Source organism: Lutra lutra, chromosome 14, assembly GCF_902655055.1.
Source record: "Lutra lutra chromosome 14, mLutLut1.2, whole genome shotgun sequence".
Classification (NCBI taxonomy): domain Eukaryota; kingdom Metazoa; phylum Chordata; class Mammalia; order Carnivora; family Mustelidae; genus Lutra; species Lutra lutra.
Window position 1 is genome coordinate 34,276,400 of NC_062291.1, and position 20,415 is coordinate 34,296,814.

General features: G+C 44.8%; 1 protein-coding gene across 4 annotated transcripts in view; it reads right to left on the bottom strand.

The window, feature by feature from the left end:
* Positions 1-1,756: 1,756 nt before the first annotated feature.
* The window catches only part of MICU1 (mitochondrial calcium uptake 1), a 234,645-nt gene continuing 215,986 nt past the window's right edge, over positions 1,757-20,415 (bottom strand). For all 4 annotated transcript variants that reach the window (XM_047701931.1, XM_047701930.1, XM_047701929.1 and 1 more), the window contains 2 exons: positions 7,469-7,558; positions 1,757-2,753 (listed from right to left, as the gene is read on the bottom strand). In XM_047701931.1, coding sequence (XP_047557887.1) covers positions 2,593-2,753; positions 7,469-7,558 — 251 coding nt within the window. In that variant the 3' untranslated portion in view covers positions 1,757-2,592. The remainder of the gene's footprint in view (positions 2,754-7,468; positions 7,559-20,415) is intronic.

A 20,415-nucleotide genomic window follows, 5' to 3' on the forward strand; every position in this document is an offset into this window, starting at 1 on the left:
CGAAAAACAGCAGCAAACAGAGAACGGCTGTGGGTAGGTGGGAGCAATTTACAGAGGCATTGCTAATACTGCTTTTACATTGTCCAAGAGTTATTATAACATCGGCTTTTGGTGGTGGACCGTTTCTTTGACCATGTCACTGCTCTGGGTCTGAACTCTGGGGGTGATGATCTCACAAACATTACATCGATTACAGCAGTGTTGTTGTGGGGGGGGGCGTGAGCCTTGGGAGGCAGAGGAGGGGCGACTCGTCTTGTCAGGAAGATGGCCCAGGTGGGCCTCTCAAGCAGGGGACAGCTGGAGTGGAGGCTTGAAGGAAGAGGGGGGAGATTATTCTATGCAGGCAGAGCAACAATCTGAATGAACAGAGAAGCACGTTATCAGCCTTTTGTGTTCCCCGGTGCTCCCAGCTTATCCCAGATGCTGCCTCGTAGAACCCTCTCAGCCCGCTCCCATGCCGCCTTGCTCAAGGACTCCTTTGGAAGACCCTGGCCTCCTCTGGGTGACTTAGCTGGTACCTCTCACCTGCACCTTTAACCCAATTGTGCCAAAGTATGGCCATCCTGTCTTCTTGAGCACCTGGACCCACGGTGCTGCCTCTGCCACTCCTGGTGGCTAAAGGAGCTCGGTTGGAATTCCGTGTACCTGTGATGGGTGAGGGCCCTTGATGCTGGGTTTCAAGATGTAGGGAAGATCTTTACCCTCTCCTGCCGTGCTCTGCCTTTCAGCTTCAGTGAACCCAGGCCAATCAGCAGATCTCTTCTTGCAGGGAAACGACGGCCCCATGAAGGCTGTGAATGGGATTTCTCTTTCAGGCTGGAGAAACCAGGATTGTGGAGAACAGTGCTTTGGAGATCCTGGGACCAATTTAAGACAAGCTCACATTTCGCTGATGCCTCAGCTCCGGAGCAATGAGCAAGGCAAAGGCTACTCTTGGGTGCCGGGAATTCCAATCCCAAGAATGGAGAGAAAGAGCGGAGGGTAGATGAGGTGGGTGAGTGGCAAACTCCTTTGAGAGAGAATTGAATCTGCTCCCAGAAAGGAGGTTGGAAACGAGGCTATTAGCTTGCTCTGGAGAAAATGCTGGGGTTGATACTGTCACAGGGGCACAGACCCAGGCCTCTACTTTATTTGGCAGATAAACCCTCCCTGCCAACTTGCAGGCCTCACAGGAAGCAATGGAGTTTCGGTGTGGAGGTTATTACACTGGACTGGAGATGCTCTGAAGCCAGGGAGCACCACTGGGAGGCTCTGGAGGCTGCAGACATTCTGGAGGAAAAGTGAGCGAGAGGCTTTTGGACCTGGAGGAAATCTGAGAGCCCGTTAAAGCTCAACCCTGGCATTTTAGAGTTAGGAAACAGTTGGGAAATTGCTTGCTTGTTCAAGGCCACCGGCGCTCGTGAGAGTGGAGTCCGTATAACACACTGGGTGCTGGGCCTCCTACATGGAGGCCCACCACACCGGGGGATTCTCATATACTCTCCCGCCCCACCTTTGTTCCTAATCGTGGGGTCTGAGTTATCAAGGCACAAGCACCTGGCCCAAGATGAAATGCCACCCAGACTGTGTGGGGACAGCGCCACCGCTAACCTCCTAACACCCTCACCTTTTGTGTCTACAGTTGCCCTTCCATAGAAAGAACCAGACACTGGTAGAAAGAAAACACGTCTGCTGCTAGCAGGATCTCAAACCCAGTGGAGAAATGAAAAGAGAAGTACCCCAGAGGATCCTAAAATAAAAGACGTAAGAGCCTTTGGCGGGTTGCGGGGGGAGTTTACTGCAAACTATTATAATTAAAGTGATATTTTACAAGTGTTTAAGACAGCGGGCAGACCGGCTGTGAGCCAGGCCTTGGCTTCAGAGATGCACTCCTGAAGGGAAATGGCACTTGCGGGGAACACGGACTCAATCACTGCTGCTCGTCAGGCACCGAGTGCTGGCGGAGTCCTCTCAGGGAGCCTCAGAGCCGTGAAGCAGCTGCTCGAAATTCCAAACCTTGCTCCATTCCCACTGCACGTATCACCTGCCCGGAGCAGGCCTCGAAGCCACCCTGGGGACCGACATGAATTGTTTCCCTGGCCCAGGCTTCCCACCAGCTCAGGCCACCTGATCCCTCCCCATGACCCTTCATCACAGTCTTCCTTCTGCCCTTCAGACATCTGCCCAACTTGTGGCTTAAAATCACCAGTAGGAGGAAAAGCAAGGAATGCTCCCGATGTAAATCCACAGCAAAAAGGACTGAAGAACTGAGCGGTCGCCAGGGTTGGCAGGTATGTGGATGGTTCCCTGCATTCTTTATCCATAGGGTGCTTGAAGGCATAGTGCTGAGGAAGGTGCCAGAAGTCTGACTTTTTAGGACTTGTTCATGTTTCCGAGAACCTGTGGGGATGATCAATGGGCAGAAGCAGCGCCTAGAAGAAATGCCGAGCCAGGGGAAGGGGATAGAGGGGAGACTGGTTGAATCCTGAGATCATTCCCAAGAGGAAGGGAGCACTACTTCCAGAAGCAGCAGCCGGAAGGGTTGTGCCAAGGCTCTGTCTCAGGGGTCAGGGTGCTCTGGGTGGAGGAGGAGGTCCCTCCTGCAGTTTTGCGTTACTGTTTAGGCAAAGCGAAGTCCCAGGCAGTTTCCTGTGCACATTTCCACATGGCCTGCATGAGGCGGGTGAAGCCCATATCTTTGGGCTTCTCGAGGCCTCTCATCAGCCGCTGCTTCATGATGGAAACAAATTCCTTATTGCTCAGCTCCCCATTGCCTAGAGGAAGAGGCAAACACAAGAGGGATAAGTGAAGGCCTTGGAACAAAGACACTGAGAAAATTCCATCGTTCATCCACCTGGGTTCCAAAGCCCAGTGTACTCTCACAGCCAAATTCAAACAAATGGTTTGCTCCTTCCTTGATGTTTCCGATTACACTTGGTGACAGTTTAGTGTGTTTGACAAAAGTTGAACAAGAATATACCATACGTCAGGTCCTATACTAGGAATTGAGAATAAAGAGGTAAATAGGACTTTGTCTCTTGAGATACTCCCAGGTTGTGGGAGAGACAAATACATTATTTCAACAGTGCGGTAAATGCCATTGTGGGGTAAAGAGAAGATGCTCTGTGGGACCAGAGGAAGGGATCGAACCCGGGCCGGGGGTGGTGCAGTACGGAGGCATAAAGGCTTCCTGGAGGCCACTCCTAAGTTGAATCCCAAAGGATGAGCAGAAATTGGCCAAGTAAAGGGGAGTGGGATGGGGAGGCATTCCAGGTAGTGGCAGTAGCATAAACAAAGGCACAGGCAGGGAGCAAGGCGACTGCTGAGTAGGTAGGAAGTGCACACAGAGGTGGAGAAGTAAACGGAAGAGGCGGGCAGGAGACAGGTCCCCAGAGGTCTTGTATTTTCACTAAAGGGTTTGTGCTTTATCTTCGAGGCAGTGGAGCACCAGGAAAGGACTGCAAGTAAGTGAGATGGAATTAAAGGTTTCCATTTTGGGTGGATTCCTCTGGCTGGATATATGGGGATGGGACTGGAGAATGGCAGTAGGGAGTCAGTCAGGAATAGTCCAGGTGAGAGAGGGAGGGGGCGGTTCATGGTAAAAACCCAAATTAAAATCTGGTTTTGGGTTAAGCCCATCTTCTCATGGCCTCGCATTCCACCCTCTTCAGTGACAAACTCTCAGGTCTGGAGAGGAACTTGGAGAACATCTCATTTAACCAAAGGTCAACCTCTCAAGCCACACGGAAGAGTAACCATTTCAACAGTAGAGGATAGTTACCCATTGACTACATGCCCAGGAGTAAATGTCTGCTTGAAAGAATGGCAGCCATTACTGGTGGTGATAAGACAACAGGAAACCATAAAATAGACTTTTACTAACGATCAATTGGTCTGGGAAGAGAGTGGAAAGAAGAACACAGGGTTTACTTCTGTACAGAGTACCTGAAAACCTACACTGGCTCATGTTTGCTGGCTGAAGGGAGCATGGACAGCCTCAAAGATACCTCACAGCAAGATCAAACAAACAAGCAAACCCAGGGAGACCTAAACTATGGTACCAGAAGTCAGGAGAGGGACTGCCCGTGGGAGAGGAAGTGGCTGGAAGGCGGCACCAGATCCTGTTTCTGGACCAGGACCTCTGTGGTCCTGCCAATGTGATGTTTCTGGATAATACTGCTTACACAGGTGTGTTCAGTTCTTTAGTAAAAGGCAAAAGATTTATGCGATCTGAAGAGAAACCAGAGTATTGTTCAGTTCTTAAAAATTTAGCAAGCTGCATACTTAATGATATTTGTACTTTTCTGTATGTGTATACTTCAACATAAAGAGTTAAAAAGTAGCCTGGCTGGCTGAAAAGTGATCAGTGATATGGCTTGTTAAGAATGTAATTAAAAGGGGGCACCTGGGTGGCTCAGTGGGTTGGCTAAAGCCTCTGCCTTCGGCTCAGGTCATGATTTCAGGGTCCTGGGATCAAGCCCCGCATCCGGCTCTCTGCTCAACGGGGAGCCTGCTTCCTTCTCTCTCTCTTTCTCTGCCTGCCTCTCTGCCTACTTGTGATCTCTGTCTGTCAAATAAATAAATAAAATCTTTAAAAAGAAAAAAATAATATAATTAAAAGGGCACCTGGGTGACTCAGTCAGTTAAGCGCCTGCCTTCAGCCTCAGGTCATGATCCCAGGGTCCTGTGGTGGAGTCTTGGTAGGGCTCCCCGCTCAGCAGGGGGTCTGCTTCTCTGCCCTTCCCCCAACTTGTGCACACTCTCTCAAATAAATAAATAAATAATTTAAAAAATCTTTTTTTAAAAAAAAAGAATATAACTAAAAGGATTAAAAAAGGTCCAAATGAGATTCTTAATATTTTTATAAAGAAAGGCTTAAAAAATCTGAGGTCATTTAGACTGCCATGGGATTTGCTTCCTTCTTCCCTAGGGCCAGAGCTGATCAAGGTGAATGGCTTACTTATGAAGCAGGTACATGACTGAATTGTCATCTGTGTGCACGTGTGATCTGTGAGTGCAACTCTAAATTCTCAGGTCAACAAGTCTGAAAAGTCAATGTCCTTTGGCATTCTGACCTAAGATCTAGTGCATAAAAATAACAATGGATTTTTAAATTTAATATATACGTTTTTCTATAGATTAAGAAAATAAGCCCCAGAGATGTTAAATTATTTTTGAAAAGGTGGATTCAAGTAGATACTGACAGAACCTCCTTCTTAAAGGTGCAAATTTCATTTCTCAGGTCTTCCTAGGAGAAGTAGGGAGGTGTGAGGCTGCTTGCCTTTATTCCCATGTTTACTTTGCAGAGCAGCTCTCTGGCTTCAAAAATTATAAAATTTTGGTTTTTGGAAAAAACTCAAGCCACCCAGAAATGATTAGGATAAAAACCAAAATCTGAGGAACGGTAACCTCTCTAGAGCAGTGTTGTTCCTTAGAACTCTCTTTGATGAGGGAAATTTTTTTATTTGTCCAATTTAAGACAGTAGCCACTGGTCACACGCAGCAGTACTTAAAGTACTTAAAGTACTTAAAGCACACACTGAGTACTTAAAATGTGGCTACAGAGACCAAGGAACTGACTTTTAAATTGTTTTTAATTTTAGCTAATTTAAATTTAATACCCACATGAAACTAGTAGAATATCATGTCGGACTGGGCAGCACTAGAAAATGACCCACCCCTACGTGAGGGTGAGGCCATCTTCTTGCCCTAACACTGCAGTTTTCTTCCCCTCAGACCTGGTTGTGGGTGTAGGTGAGAGGTTTAAATAACTCAAGTTCAACTAGATAACTTCAATAACTCAAGTTAAGGACATCTGTTATGTGCAAAGTACTATCTGAGGTCCTATGGAGGGGTCCGACAGAATAAAGACCTTGCAACAACCCTTAAAAAGCTCACAATTTATTTACAGCAAAACATAATTTAAAATAGCCAAGATATGGAAGCAGCCCAAGTGTCCATCAACTGCTGAATGAATAAAAAAGGTATGGTGTGTATGTATGTCTGTACACACACACACACACACACACACACACACACACACACACAGAATGGAATATTATTCAGCCATAAAAAGAATGAAATCTTGCCATTTGTAATGACATGGATGGAGCTAGAGAGTATAATGCTAAGCCAAATCAGAGAGAGACAGATACTGTATGATTTTACTCATGTGGAATTTAAGAAACAAAACAAGCCAAAGGGGAAAAAAAAAAAAAGATAAAGCAAGAAACAGACTCTCAACTGTAGAGAACAAGTGGCTGGTTACCAGAGGGGAGGCGGGTCAGGGGACAGGTGAGACAGGTGATGGGGATTAAGGAGGGAGCTGTGACGTGCATGGGGCGGGGCCGAGGGGGAGATGTATGGAGTCACTGAATCTCTATATGGTACACTTGAAACTAATGTAACACCCGCCTCCTTGGAATTGAAGTAAAAACTTAAAAAAGCTCACAGTACAGTAGGGAAGTTAGGTCACGTACACGGAGAGAGTGTAACCTGTAGTAATGAAGACAAACTGAAACGAGCTGAGGAATGAAAAAGCCAGAGCGTTTCACTATTATGCCGGGGCCAGAACAAAGGTTTTACCGAGGCAGGAACTTCTGACCTGGTTCAGGATTCCATTAGCTTCACTTCCTGGAGGAAGCTGAGCACGGATCCCGGCTGGGAAACAAGGAGGGGAGGGAACAGAGCATAGAGGGAGGCGGCCAGCTTGGAGTCACAGCTTAGCTGTGCTACTACCACCTTACCACTACCTGTGTGCTCCTGGGGAAATGACCTCACCCGAGTCTCAGCATCCTTATCTGGAAAATGTGAAAAATGGCTCCTACTCAGAGGGTTACCTGAGCAGCTTAGCACAATGCCTGGCTCTTAGTAAGCACTGAGAAAAGGTGTGAGCCTCCACGGTGAATAGCAGTATTGCATCAGGCAACGTAGCTGAGAACCAACACCACAGGGGAACCAGGACCTCTCACATGGGCTAAGCTACAGAGCGGTCCGCAGACACACCGCTGTGAGCTGGAAGGCAGAAATGGGATGCGAATGACTGCGATGTGCTCTGGGGGGTGCGGGGAAGATCAGGACCACCTTCTTTCTAGACAGATAATCACGTGCTCCTAGTCTGTGAAGCAGCAAGTTGGATCGAATATTTTTGTCTCCTTTTCTGAGCTTTTATATTTGAGTTTATTTCCCTTTTAAGATCACCCCTAGAGTTGATTGTTTCCTTTTTTAAAGATCCTTATGGTCATACATTCATTTAGGCCTACAGGCAAACTGGAATTATGAGAAGAAATGGAAAACACAAGCTCAGACCGGGGGTTCTAGCTCTCAGTGTCACGGCGCTGAGGGCTGAGCTACTGCTGTGGGAAAGGCTAGGCTCAAGAGGCGCAGGCAAGTGCACTGGAGCGCTCTGCTAGCCTCTGGTATCAACAGTGTCCATTTCAAGGACAGTCGGGCTCCATTTTCCCGCCAGACTCCAGAGGGCCCCACTCACCATCGCAGTCGAAGAGCGCAAACACCACATCACACACGTGGTCCGAGAGTTCCACTTTGGCCACGGTCCTGGCCACCTGCTGCATGGTCACTGCAAGAAGAAAGATGCTGAATTAGCACACAGCAGAGGGACTTTCAGTCTGCTTTCTCTGAATGCGTGGGATACAACTACTCAGTTGTAATAAAAAGTTTTCAACTATATTTAAGAGAATGAGAATTTGGTTTTTAACCTGCAACAGCCTTTCCTTTTCACCTCAGGTTCCATTCTTTTCTACTGCTGCTACATTTTAGGAGGTATATACAGTTATGTAAGAATGCCTGGGGGGAGGGCGCCTGGGTGGCTCAGGTCATGATCACAAGGGTCCTGGGATCGAGCCCCACATCAGGCTCTCTGCTCAGTGAGGAAGCCTGCTTCTCCTCCCACTCACCCTGCTGCTGTGTCTCTGTCAAATAAGTAAACAAAATCTTTAAAAAAAAAAAGTAAGAATGGCTGGTATTAAGTTCTTAGAATCAGAAAGTGGATTAGCAGTTACTAGGGGCTAGCGGTATTGGGAATGGGAAGTTAGTGGTCAGCGGATACAGATTTTCTGTTTGGGGTGATGGAAACACTTTGGAAGTAGTGGTGATGGTTGTATAACAGTGAGTGTAATGAATGCTGATAACTTGTCCACCTAAAAATGGTTTAATTGGCATCTTTATGTTAATATACATTTTAAAAATTTTTTTAAAAAGATTCATCCATTCAGGGCGCCTGGGTGGCTCAGTGGGTTAAGCCCTGCCTTCGGCTCAGGTCATGATCTCAGGGTCCTGGGATCGAGTCCCGCATCGGGCTCTCTGCTCAGCAGGGAGCCTGCTTCCTCCTCTCTCTCTCTGCTTGCCTCTCTGTCTACTTGTGATCTCTCTCTGTCAAATAAATAAATAAAATCTTAAAAAAAAAAAAAACAAAGATTCATCCATTTATTTTAGAGAGAGAGAGAGAGAGAGAGCATGAGTCTGTGTGGGGCAAGGGGCAGAGGGAGATGGAAAGGGAGAGAGAATTTCCAGTTGACTCCCTGCCAAGCATGGAGCCTGGGAGCCCGACTGGGGCTCGCCCCCACTACCCTGTATCAATTATGACCTGAGCCAAAACCAAGAGTCACCACTGACCCAACCAGGCTCCTCCATCACAGTTAAAATTTAAAAGGTGAAAGTCCACATAATATTTAAAGATGGGAATCTAATGGTCTAGAGTATTCATTGGCGGCTTTCCTAGTAAATTATCACCAGAAGAGTGCCTAGAAAAAAACCAAAAAACTAAGAATGCCTGATATTACAGTAGTCTCCATCTTGGCATTTCCCTCCTGCAGGAAAGAATATGATAATAAGGGGTGGGCCTGGGTGGCTCAGTGGGTTAAGCCTCTGCCTGTGGCTGAGGTCACGATCTCAGGGTCCTCTGATCGAGTCCCTACTTGTGATCTCTCTCTGTCAAGTAAATAAATAAAATCTTAAAAAAAAAGAATATGATAATAAAAAGTCAAGGAAATAAGTAGGCAGCGAAACAACGGGAGGTGGGGAATGGAGAGGCCTGTGGCAGTACCCTCGGACATCACCCTTCCACTGCTGAGTGCCAGGAAATACCTGCACTGATAAGCTCCTTGCCCCTCCTCCCTACAGGCTGCCCGCCCAACACTTTGTCTCTTCCAACCATGCCCCCTGGGGTAACAGTGGGTCCCATCTCACTAGCTCAGTGTCTGCAGCCTTTTTTGTTTTTCTTCTTCCAGACCTCCTTAGAAAATCTCTCCTCTCTTACCATTTTCTTTTTATCTGCCATTTACTGTTAAACACTGGCAATCATGTGCGAATTGGGTTCCCATAAAAAACAAGCCAGGAAGGGCTAGGCCGTTTCCATTGCCTTTTCTCCCTTCTCCCCTCCAACCTGATCTAGGGGCATGTATAAACTATGTTATTGCTTACAGAGATGCTCTTAAGTGAGATGAACCTTGGAGGAAAGAAAAGGATTGATTTTTACTTATCAATCACCTAGCAATGAAGTGTTCTCTCTAAGTATCAGATTAGATTCATCCAGAAGCAGTGGGAACTTGAATTAGAGTCATTGTGCCTTCTCTGCTGATTTCAGTCCTGTAATCTCTGTTCTTTCCTGTCATTTTCTTCTGCATTCGGCCTTTCACTTGGCCTCTGTCACCTCCCTGTATTCACCACAGGGCCCCTGAGGTCAGCACATACAAATACTAGAGCCAGGCAGGGGGCAAAGGGGTGCAGGAGAGAGAATCCTTGGAGTCACCAGACCCGCGCTCTGGTCCCGGTGCCACCACCCACTTGCTCTGTGACCCTGATGAAGTCACCTGATCTCTTTAAAAATTTAAGCTTTTTTCCTATTCATATGAATGGATCCACAAGATAACCACTAAGGTGGCTTAGTAGTACGAAGAAGAGCAATTGGTGTTTTCTAGAATCTGAGGGTGGAGGTGTACAGAAACAGCTGACGATCTGTGTGAAGAAGGGCAGAGGGAAGTTGTACCGACCACAAGCTAGGCTATGCCTTGGTGTCCACAGCCTACAGCTTGAGGGGGACGGCTGCCCAGGAGGGCAGGAAGAGCCAGGTTTCTCATCCTGCACCCAGGACGGGAGCTGGGGTGAAGGAGGAATTAATGTCCCCTGGACATTTAAGACTTAAGCAGAAGACATTATTTTAGCAGATGTTCAGGAGATGTGGTTAACTGCTGACAGGGGAGCTGGAGAATCTGTACGACTGTAGAAGTTCTAGGGTTTTAAAAAACTTTGCCTTGTTGGTCTAGACTTTTTTTTTTTTTTCTGGCCCAGGAAGAACGGATTCCTGCTAACTAAACTGCCCAGGGAAGGAACAGAAATCAGCAGGACAATTTACAGCAAGAATAGTAACTGTTACGAGAACTAAAATGATAACAGCTGGTTATTATACTTCTCAGTTGGAAAATCTACTAAGGAAATTCAATTCACCTCAGAAGATTGCTCAGTGCAAACAGAATCAGATCAGAAGAAAGTGGATGCTCTCAAACTGTGACAGAACTACCCTCTGCAGTCACAGAGATACGTTCTGAGAAATGGATTAAATGTTTTGTATTAGATAAACAGGAACACTCTGTTATTAACCATTCCTTTTTCTGCATTTCACATCAGTCTCACATTTCCATCATAACTGGTAACTAGCCTTTTTTCCCCTCTTTCCAAATTCCCTCCATTCTCTCGGGGCAGAGTGCCTACTGTTGATTCCTCTTGATATTCCAAGTGCCCATCCTTCGCCCCGTGAAGATGGGCCCTTTTCTCTAAATAAACTGTTAACTAAAATAATACCCAAGGATGTCAGTAAGAGCTCTTGACAATTTTTAGAGAAAAGCTCATTAAAGTGGTACTTAGTGGTTATAGAATAGGGACCTCTGGAGGCCACCAGCAGGAATGCCTCATTACAAATGCTAGTTCTTGACAGAATAATTACAGAGTATATTCTGTTTCACTCGGAGAGGGTTCTGACACCATTTGTACTATAGGGGGAGAAAAACGAGGGCAGCTGAGTCATTGTAACTCAAACCACTGGGAAGTTACCAGCAGCAAAGAGCCTAGCTGGGGAGCCCTTTCCTTGTCCAAGATCCTCCGGTCCCTAGGGTATGAATTAGAGCAGTGGAGGAAACAAATATTTCACTAGCTGGTGAGCTGTCAAACTGTGAACTCTTTTTGGACAAGGAGGATGACAGCAGATTACAAGCCACATGCTTGACAGTTGGTCCTAAGAGCTGGCTCATTCATAGTTGCTTCCACATTCCTGAATCAGAAAATCATAATAAATCATAGCAAGCAGAACACTGCCCCCCCCCCCCCAAAGCCCCGCCCAGGTCTTGACCTCCCCACGTAGACCAGGTATTGGTACTGGAGTCTGGGTCTCTCTCATTTGATGATGCTAGCTGATTGATGGCTGGGATTCTAGTTTCTAATCTGAAAGATGTCCACTTGGAGCATGAAGTCACCCCGAAGAAGGTCTAGGTTCCCTAAGGCCTGCGTATGTCTTTGGTACAAATGTGGTCCGGCTGCCTGAACAACAGATGCACATGAGGTTGGGTGATTTCTACTAGATTTGGATAAGGAAAAATTTGTAGATGTGGGTGCAACTGGCTTTTAAAAATGTGATATCACCGGGCCTTCTGAAAAGTCCAGGCAGAATCTGAGTCATGCCTGGTCTCCCATTTACTCTCTGGCATACAGTCCATAACTGGAGAATTCAACAGGATAAAGAACATACGCTGAGTTTGTGGGTCTGTAATGTCAGAAGCTACATGACATAAAATTATTTACCACAGTAGTCAAACAGAAGAAGGGAGAGTTCTGGAGGTATGAGCCTAGAGACCCACTTGGAATGATATACTCTTAATTAAAACCAGAAGAGACCTCAGAAAACGTGTGAAAGCCAGAGAAGTTAACAGCTTGCCCAGGGTCACACAGCTAGCTGGCAGCAGAGCCGGGTCTAGAATCTAGGTCTCCTGACTTCCAGCCCAAGGATCTTTTTTCCCTGTGCATGGTGGGGCACCCTGAACGTTTACACGGACAATACTAGCTCCCCCACGAATCTGTCCCCCTAAACAACAGAGAAAGCTCAGGTGAAAGAAAGGCTGAATCGGCAAGTCCTCCGAGCTGGTGGGTGGGGGTGAATGACTGGACAGCCGGAGGCTGTGAGGAGTCAGCATTACAGCTTGATCACAGATCCGATCGCCCTACATGCAGGAAGCCATCAGCATTCCCTTGGAACTTACACCGACAATTTTGGGGACGACGTAAAAGGCTTATTAAACTGCAACTGAATGAAAAACATGTGAAACAGAGGCAGCCCTGGGAGGTCTTCCCCACAGTTGCCTCTGATGCCCAGAGACGGGGTCCGAAGAGCAGGCCTGACCCAGTTAGCAGCTGCCTGTCTCCTCCTAATTGCAAAGGTGTTTGGAAAGGTGATTTGCCAAGTTGGGCTGACAGCCTCTAGCTGTGTGTCCATGTGATTATTCCTGCCTTCCTGGACTGCAGCAGGGAAAATGAAAAGCTGGCTTGTGACTGCCAAGGTTAAGTGAGGGGAGACAGTTCTGCTTCGGCCCTGGAAAGGCTTATGATACAGATGTCTTCGTTTCTTAATCCATCCAGAGATGGCTTTGGGGGTGGGGTTGGGGGGGGATTTTCCTTTGGAGAGCCCCTGTCCTTTCTTTTGTATCTTCTTCCAAGGTACTCTGGGTAAGACAACACACACATTTCAACCTGATCCTGGGGTTCAGGGGAGGTGGGCAGGACAGCATTCAAGGCAACTAGCAATTTAAGGAGCCAAGAGCAATGCAGTATGCTAATAATGAAAATGGTAACAATTCCTTGTTCTGGCTGGGGCTTTTAAGCTGCAGGCCAGTGGCCCCCTCTGTGCCCTCAGGCTGCCCACTTGTCAGAGGTGATGCTGGTGGTTCTGGCTTCTGAACACCAGTACCAGCCACAGAGACAACCTGCAGTCAGGTGTCCTGAACCTCAGAGCATCATCCCAGATGACTGCTTCAATGGGGTTACCTGCTTAATCTAGTTCAAACCCATTTACAGTAAGGTTTACTGCCATTATCCATGATTATATCTGGCTTCATCAAAAATCCTCATCACATTCTGTCCACAAAAGGCAATCGTTTCTACCAGCACCATTAGGCAGTGATTTCAGCTGACACACCCAGAGATCTGATCAGTTTAGTGGGGGAGACCATAAGTATCATGAAGATTGAGAAATACGGAGGAGAAATGTCAGACACAGTAGCCGACACATATGGGCTATAGTGGAATAGTGTGTACTGGGGAGGAGGCACATTCTGGATCTGAATTCTAAAGGATTAAAGAGAGGACGCCCCAGATCTGGGCATGGATGTTAGTGGGTGATGTGGGGTGGGGGGTGGAGGAGTCAGTCTGAATAAAGTCCTGAAAGCAGGAAGGGATACTAACGTCTGGCTAGGGAACTACAACAGAAGGTGAAGGGGGTGTTGAGAGAGGGCCAGTCAAGGCCCTTTGCAAAGAAACCTTGATAACAAAGCCAACTCTTATCTGGAGACCAATTTCTGGTATTCACTTGTTTTTGTCTCCTTGTCTCTTTAAATTCTCATTCCTTTTACTTGAAAAAGCTGTTTTTCATTAGGCAATACATGCATCTGTTTGAAAATTCAAATGGTACCAAAGGGCTGAAGTACTGTTCCCAACCTTATTCCCCAGTCACCTAGTTGTCCAGAGGCAACCAATATCTCCAGTTTCTCCAGAAATATGGAAATAAAATCAAATATTTGTTCTTCATTTCTTCCCAGAAAAATGGTAGTATACTAAATATATGGGTTTTGCTTTACTCCTTTAATGACATATCTCAGAAAGCATTCCATACCTGTACATAAACAAGCTTTTTTTTTTTTAAGATTTTATTTTTTTATTTGACAGTGAGAGAGAAAGCAAGAGAGGGAACACAAGCAGGGGGAATGGAAGAGGGAGAAGCAGGCTCCCCACGGAGCAAGGAGCCTGGTGAGGCCCAATCCCAGGACCCTGGGATGGATCATGACCTGAGCCAGAGGCAGATGCTTAACAACTGAGCCACCCAGGCACCCCAACGGTTTTTTTTTTTTTAACAACTGCACAGTATTCCACTGACAGTATGTATCATTTATTTAACCAGTTCCTAAATTTATCCAACCTCAGTCTTGAGGAGGAAGTACCTTTGATTCCCCCTTCCCTTACAAGGCTACCTCCTTGGTGGCCTATAGTTGTCAGGCTCAACAGAATTTGAACCTCTGATAGCTAAGGGGAGAGGCATGGATATATTTAAAAATTGGCTTACTGAGGGGCGCCTGGGTGGCTCAGTGGGTTAGGCCGCTGCCTTCGGCTCAGGTCATGATCTCAGGGTCCTGGGATCGAGCCCTGCATCGGGCTCTCTGCTCAGCGGGGAGCCTGCTTCCTCCTCTCTCTCTGCCTGCCTCTCTGCCTGCTTGTGATCTCTCTCTGTCAAATAAATAAATAAAATCTTTAAAAAAAAAATTGGCTTACTGAAATAACATAAAAGGCTAAATACTCTCCAGCTTTACAAGTGTCTCATCAAAGTCCCAGAGGCTTCCAAGAGCAGTAAACCTTGAAGTCCCTAAAGAAACAGGGCTTGCAATAAATTCTAATCTCTATACTTCCCCAGCTGGTGGAATTCCTTTCTGATCCTTTTCTCAGTGGGACGGAATGTTGGCTTACTTTGTCCTTATGTATCTATTTATGTGGATTTTGGCCAGTTTATCCTCCCTCGACCCTCTTCTCTCTCCCACTGGTAATCATGAATCCCCAAAGCAGCTCTCTCCCACCTTGGGGCACTTATATAATTTTACTAAGTCACATTATAGCCAAGGTAATGTAGTTAACTCAGAATCAATCTTTGGAATGGCTAAGCGACTTTAAATCTGGGAAAACAAATGAGGTCTCGGCAGAGAAACGGCCTCATAAAACAAACATTTCTTTCAGAATTTGAGCTTCCTTGACTTCATCATGAATCATTTTAAACACTGATGACTTTGTCTTAAATGAATGGAATTCTGGCCAACGCTCCTCTTCACATATAAATGTTTTTACAGAATGCAATGATGAACTGAAGCATGGGGCTTGCCTCCCACAAACTTTAACAGAATTTATAAAATAGGAGCTTTTCCCCCCATATAACCTATTCCTCACACATCTTTATGACATTCCGACTCCTGCCTTCATGCTATGGCTGTCTGGGGGATGGCCTCTCATACATTTTTGCTGTGAACTTTTCCCATTTCTGCTTTCACATGCACGCACTGAATCCCTTATATAATTCTCCAGGTTCTTCTAGTAGCAGCGGCTGTTAATGAACCAAAGAAAACAATGGTGTGGAAGTCAGTGAACCTCAATCTTTGGTCTCAGTTTTGTGTCACACTACCTGTGATTTGAGCAAATCATTTCCTTCAGGTGTAAATGAAGGGGTTAAAAACAATAAAGCAGGGGTTTAAATAAAATTATTTCTAAGCTCCCTTCTCACACTAAAATTTTATGGCTGCCATGTTATTTTTTAGATAACAAGGCTTAAATCAGTTACAATGTACATACCTTCAGAAGTCTTCAAAGAATAAACATAAAGGTGTGAATTTCTGGAATTATCGTTGGTGTGGCGGGCAGAATTCTGAGACGATCCCCAACATTCGTGTGTGTGTGTGTGTGTGTGTGTGTGTGTGTATCCTCTATAATGTCCTCTCCTTGAGCACAGGCAGGACCTGTGAATATAATGGGATACTACTTCTGTGGTTAAGATTACTTTATAAGAAAAACGTAATGGGATAGTCGCTCCCGTGATTACAATTATATAATAAGAGAATGCAACACAGCACACCGGGGAAAGAGAGTCTCCTGCTGGCTGTAAGGAAGTGAGCTGCCATGTTGTGAGGGGGCCACATGGCAAGGATCTGTGGCAGCCCGCTGACAGTGATCCCTGGCTGGCAGCCAGAAAGGAAAAGTCCCACAACTGAAAGGAACTGAATTCTGCCAGGAACCTAAATGAGCTTGGAAGAGGACCCTGAACTGCAGACAAGAATGCAGCCCTTCTGACACCTGTTATACTTTAAACATTGTTATGAGCCGAGCAGAGAAGCTTCGGCTTCTGCTCTTACCCCCCTGCTCGTGCTCTCAATCTCTCTCTCTCATTCTCAAATTAAAAAAAAAAAAAAAGACCCAAGCAGAGAAGCCAGTTATGCTGAACCCAGATTCACAGAACGTGAGGTAACACATAGGTGTTTTCAGCTGCTAAATTTGTGGTCATTTGTTATGCAACAAGAAAGCTAAGTGGAGAAGGTATTTATGATTGGGAATGTCCCTCTGAGGTTCCTGAAATCATACTTCATATACAGCTGCACTCATTTTAGGTACATTTTACAGAACTGTCGATCTTCTGCAACTACTATACCAAACTCCACAAATGAGATCTTTAGATACACTGGCCAGAGTCTAATTAAGTTTTACATTTCTTAACAAGAAAAAATTAAAACTGCCACCCTACTTTTGGGAATTCAGCAGTGCTGCTCTGATTTTAAATGTATCTGATAATTATAAGTTGGTTCATTTTCATGCAAATCTGGATATAACTTTAGGCTATAATACATCCCTTAAAACATTACTACATTCAGTAAAAAAGCTGATATAATTATAGTCCTAAAATTTCCAATCTGGAAGAACCTTTGGAGGTATTTAGTATCACTCTAACCTGAGGGTCAGAGAAGTTGTGACTTGCCCATGGTGTCAAGAAAACTAATGACACGGGAAGGTGACAGAGTTGGATCATTCTCCCCCTCACTAGGCTTTTATTAGGGCATTTCACCATCCTTGCCAGGATCTGAGCATGTCTAGAATTAATTCACTTGTTTAGTCAACATCAGATAAACATCTACTGTATATAAAGAATTGTTCTGTGATCAGAGTTGGACACAAAAGATGAGGACATGAACCATGTTTTCCACAAGAGTTCATGGTGTAGTGAAAACCCCCTCCTTGAATGCTGAGGATACTATAGAGATATTAACAGATATTAACTGAATACTGAACAGATATTAACTGGATACTATAGAGATATTAACAGATATTAACTGAATCCTGGCTTCCTGGGTTAGATATTCCCTGGAAGAGTGAATGTAAATAAGGATAATGCCTTCTGAAAGCAATGATCTCAAGAATTTTTGGATGATTCACGAAACTTAGGAGAGGCCTGAAGCTCCAATCCTCCTTTTTTAATAAGTGCAAACAACTTGTAATTTCTAAACTAATATGAATCTCAAAAATGACTGAAAAAAAGCAGTAGGTACTACTTTCGAAGAAAACAAAAGTAAGCCCCACTAGGTCCTAGGGTAATCTTTTTACTTTTGTTTAATAACTTTTTGCTAAGTTCTCACATTGGGATAGCTTGTTTCTTGTCTATAAGCTTCTTAAGAAGATAAGGGGGCAAAGGAAAGACAGTATCTAGGGACTGAAAACCAGAACAGGCATCTGGGTATAGTTATACTTTCCATCTGGTATATTAGTATAGTATTCTCTCATTAATTATCACAATAACCCTGAAGCAATATTCTATTATCACCATTCTACAGATCAGGAAACTGAGGCTTTGAGAACTTACGTGATCTGCTCAAGGCCACAAAGCTATTGAGTAGCAGGGACTTGAACTCAGATTTGAGTTTGAAACCAAAATTTATACTTACAGATTTCATACATATAGTTAACTCTGAATAGATGCTAGATGTTAGGACAGTATCTCAAAGTGTAACAAAACATTGCCATGCCAATGAGTAGAGGTGGTGAAGAACATCTTGATTATTAGAATCTGAGAGGTCCACATCTGTATATCCTATGTTTCAACTGAGAAATGGACCATTTAGTATATACACATCTCTTTCTGTTCTGTGGTATCCTTTAAAGGGATACCAACTTTTCTTGTTATGTGACCTTTTTAAGTGACTTCAGGCTTCTGTGTATTGGTTTCTTTACAGAGAGTAATACGAATAGAAAGGTGAAGAACACGGATGTGCCTACCAAGACGTTCCTATGTGGGATAAGAAGCTAGATTAGGTAACTCCAAGTCTATGTCACTATAAGGTGTTCACTACAGATGTCAGAATATGTCTGCAGAACTTGGTCCTGAACAGAAGAGACAACTGCATGGGGAAAATGTCATGCCATAGTTCATATTCAAGAGAAGGGCACTAAATCCAAAACACCACACTTTACTAAAAGGCCTTTATTCTCACCCTAAGGAAGGTCTACTCTTAGCCAAAGGGAACTGGAAAGAAATAGCCTAGAGCCTATCATTCTTAAGCTACTGAAAAGGATGATTCAAAATGGTGAACCTTCATTGCCTTCAGGATTGTGTTTCAGCAAATATTTCCAAGTTCCAGCGGCATTTTGGTAACTACTGAGAGGCAACATAATGGTGTGGGAAGAATACACAGACTTTGGGATTAGAGAGGCTTGAGGCTGAATCCTGGCTCTACCTGCTTAGCTGGGTAACTGGGAAGCTGAGGAAGCTTCTTTATTTTATATTTCCTTGTCCACAAAGTGGGGGATAATACCAACTACTTTTCAGGTTTCAAGGATTAAGATAGATAATGTTCATAAAGCACTTAAGAGTTATGCTTGGCATACAGAAGTTGCTATGAAATGATAGTCGCTGTTAGTGTTCCAGATGTGTGATGGCCTCACAGTCCTCCAAATGACAGTGCTATGGGATTCTTACCGCTCAGGAGAAGGTGGCAGATACAAGCAGTTTTTTGTGTGTTAGAATTTACTCCATTACTAATTTCTAACTTCCCCAACAACCCAGTAGGGACCTAAATACCAAAAGACTAAGACCCCTTTACTCATTCAAAATAAGAGACTCAAAGAATTTCAAAGCCACAAAGATTCTTAAAGATCATCTATGCCATTCAGGTCACTTCAGAAATAAAGGCAACACAGACCATCTGATATGACTGATACTTTAGAAAAAATACCTGGGGTTGTAACAAGAGCGTCCTGTAGGACTTATGCCACAGGCCTTTCTAGTTATTCTCTTGGCTTGTCAGACAAGAAGGTAAAGTGCGCATATAGAATGACTATAAAAAATTAAGGACAACCATCTCATAAATGATGCTTTTCAATCTAAGCAGGCTTAGGGGGGCATGAGTATTTAAGGCCATAGGCTATATTTGTGTGATTATTTTCTTGTCTTACCATACCAATGACACAGGGAACACTACTGGACCTACAAGTTTACCAAATCCATACTATCCTGAGGCGCTTTAAAACGGGGCCTCACCATACCTGGAAATCTTTTACTCTCTGTTTTTTAATTTTAATTTTAATTTTTTAAAAAAGATTTTATTTATTTATTTGACAGAGAGAGATCACAAGTAGATAGAGAGGCAGGCAGAGAGAGAGAGAGGGAAGCAGGCTCCCTGCTGAGCAGAGAGCCCGATGCGGGACTCGATCCCAGGACCCGGAGATCATGACCCGAGCCGAAGGCAGTGGTTTAACCCATTGAGCCACCCAGGCGCCCCTATCTTTTATTCTCTTCATGAAAGTAAGACTATTCTAAGCTGGGGCGCCTGGGTGGCTCAGTTGTTAAGTGTCTGCCTTCAGCTCAGGTCAAGATCCCAGGGTCCTGGGATGGAGCCCTGCATCTGGCTCCCTGTACACCGGGAAGCCCACTTTTCCCTCTTCCACTCCCCCTGCTTGTGTTCCCTCTCTTGCTGTGTCTCCCTCTGTCAAATAAATAAATAAAAATCTTAAAAAAAAAAAAGAATATTCTAAGTTATACAAACCATAGCTCATTCTAGAGCTCCAACTCAACTTTTAACTTTTCCATCATAGGATGCCATCGGAGAGGAAGTCATGTTGTTTTCCATTACCTTCTTCAGACCAGATAAATCATTTAGACAGCACTTGAGAGGTTATATATCTAAGTTTATGCCCCGTATGTGTACGAATAAGCAAGAGAACCAATTCCTCTTAATAGCTAAACAAGAGACGACCTCTAGGGGAAATACACACTATTTCACCGAGGAAGGTTCTTTCTTCAAATGGTCAGAATTCACCAAGGACATTTCACATTTGCCTGGGAGTTTGTTATTCTCACATGGGCCATGGAGGAACTAAAGAAAGCGCCTTAATGAACTTTGTTATTTTTACTCTGGAGGGATTGGATCATGCTGTCGTGTGGTAAATTTGTAGCTGCCACCTGCCTGGGTTCTCAAACTGTTCATTAGCTCCATAAGTTGTTAAAAGACATTTTGGGGCAAATCAAGTTTGAGAACTATAATGGCTCTCTTGGAGATTAATAACGCATATTAGCATATTAAAAAGTTGGCAGGAGTAGAGCTGCAGGAAGAAATTCTGTATAACCTGGCAATTTCCAAACTG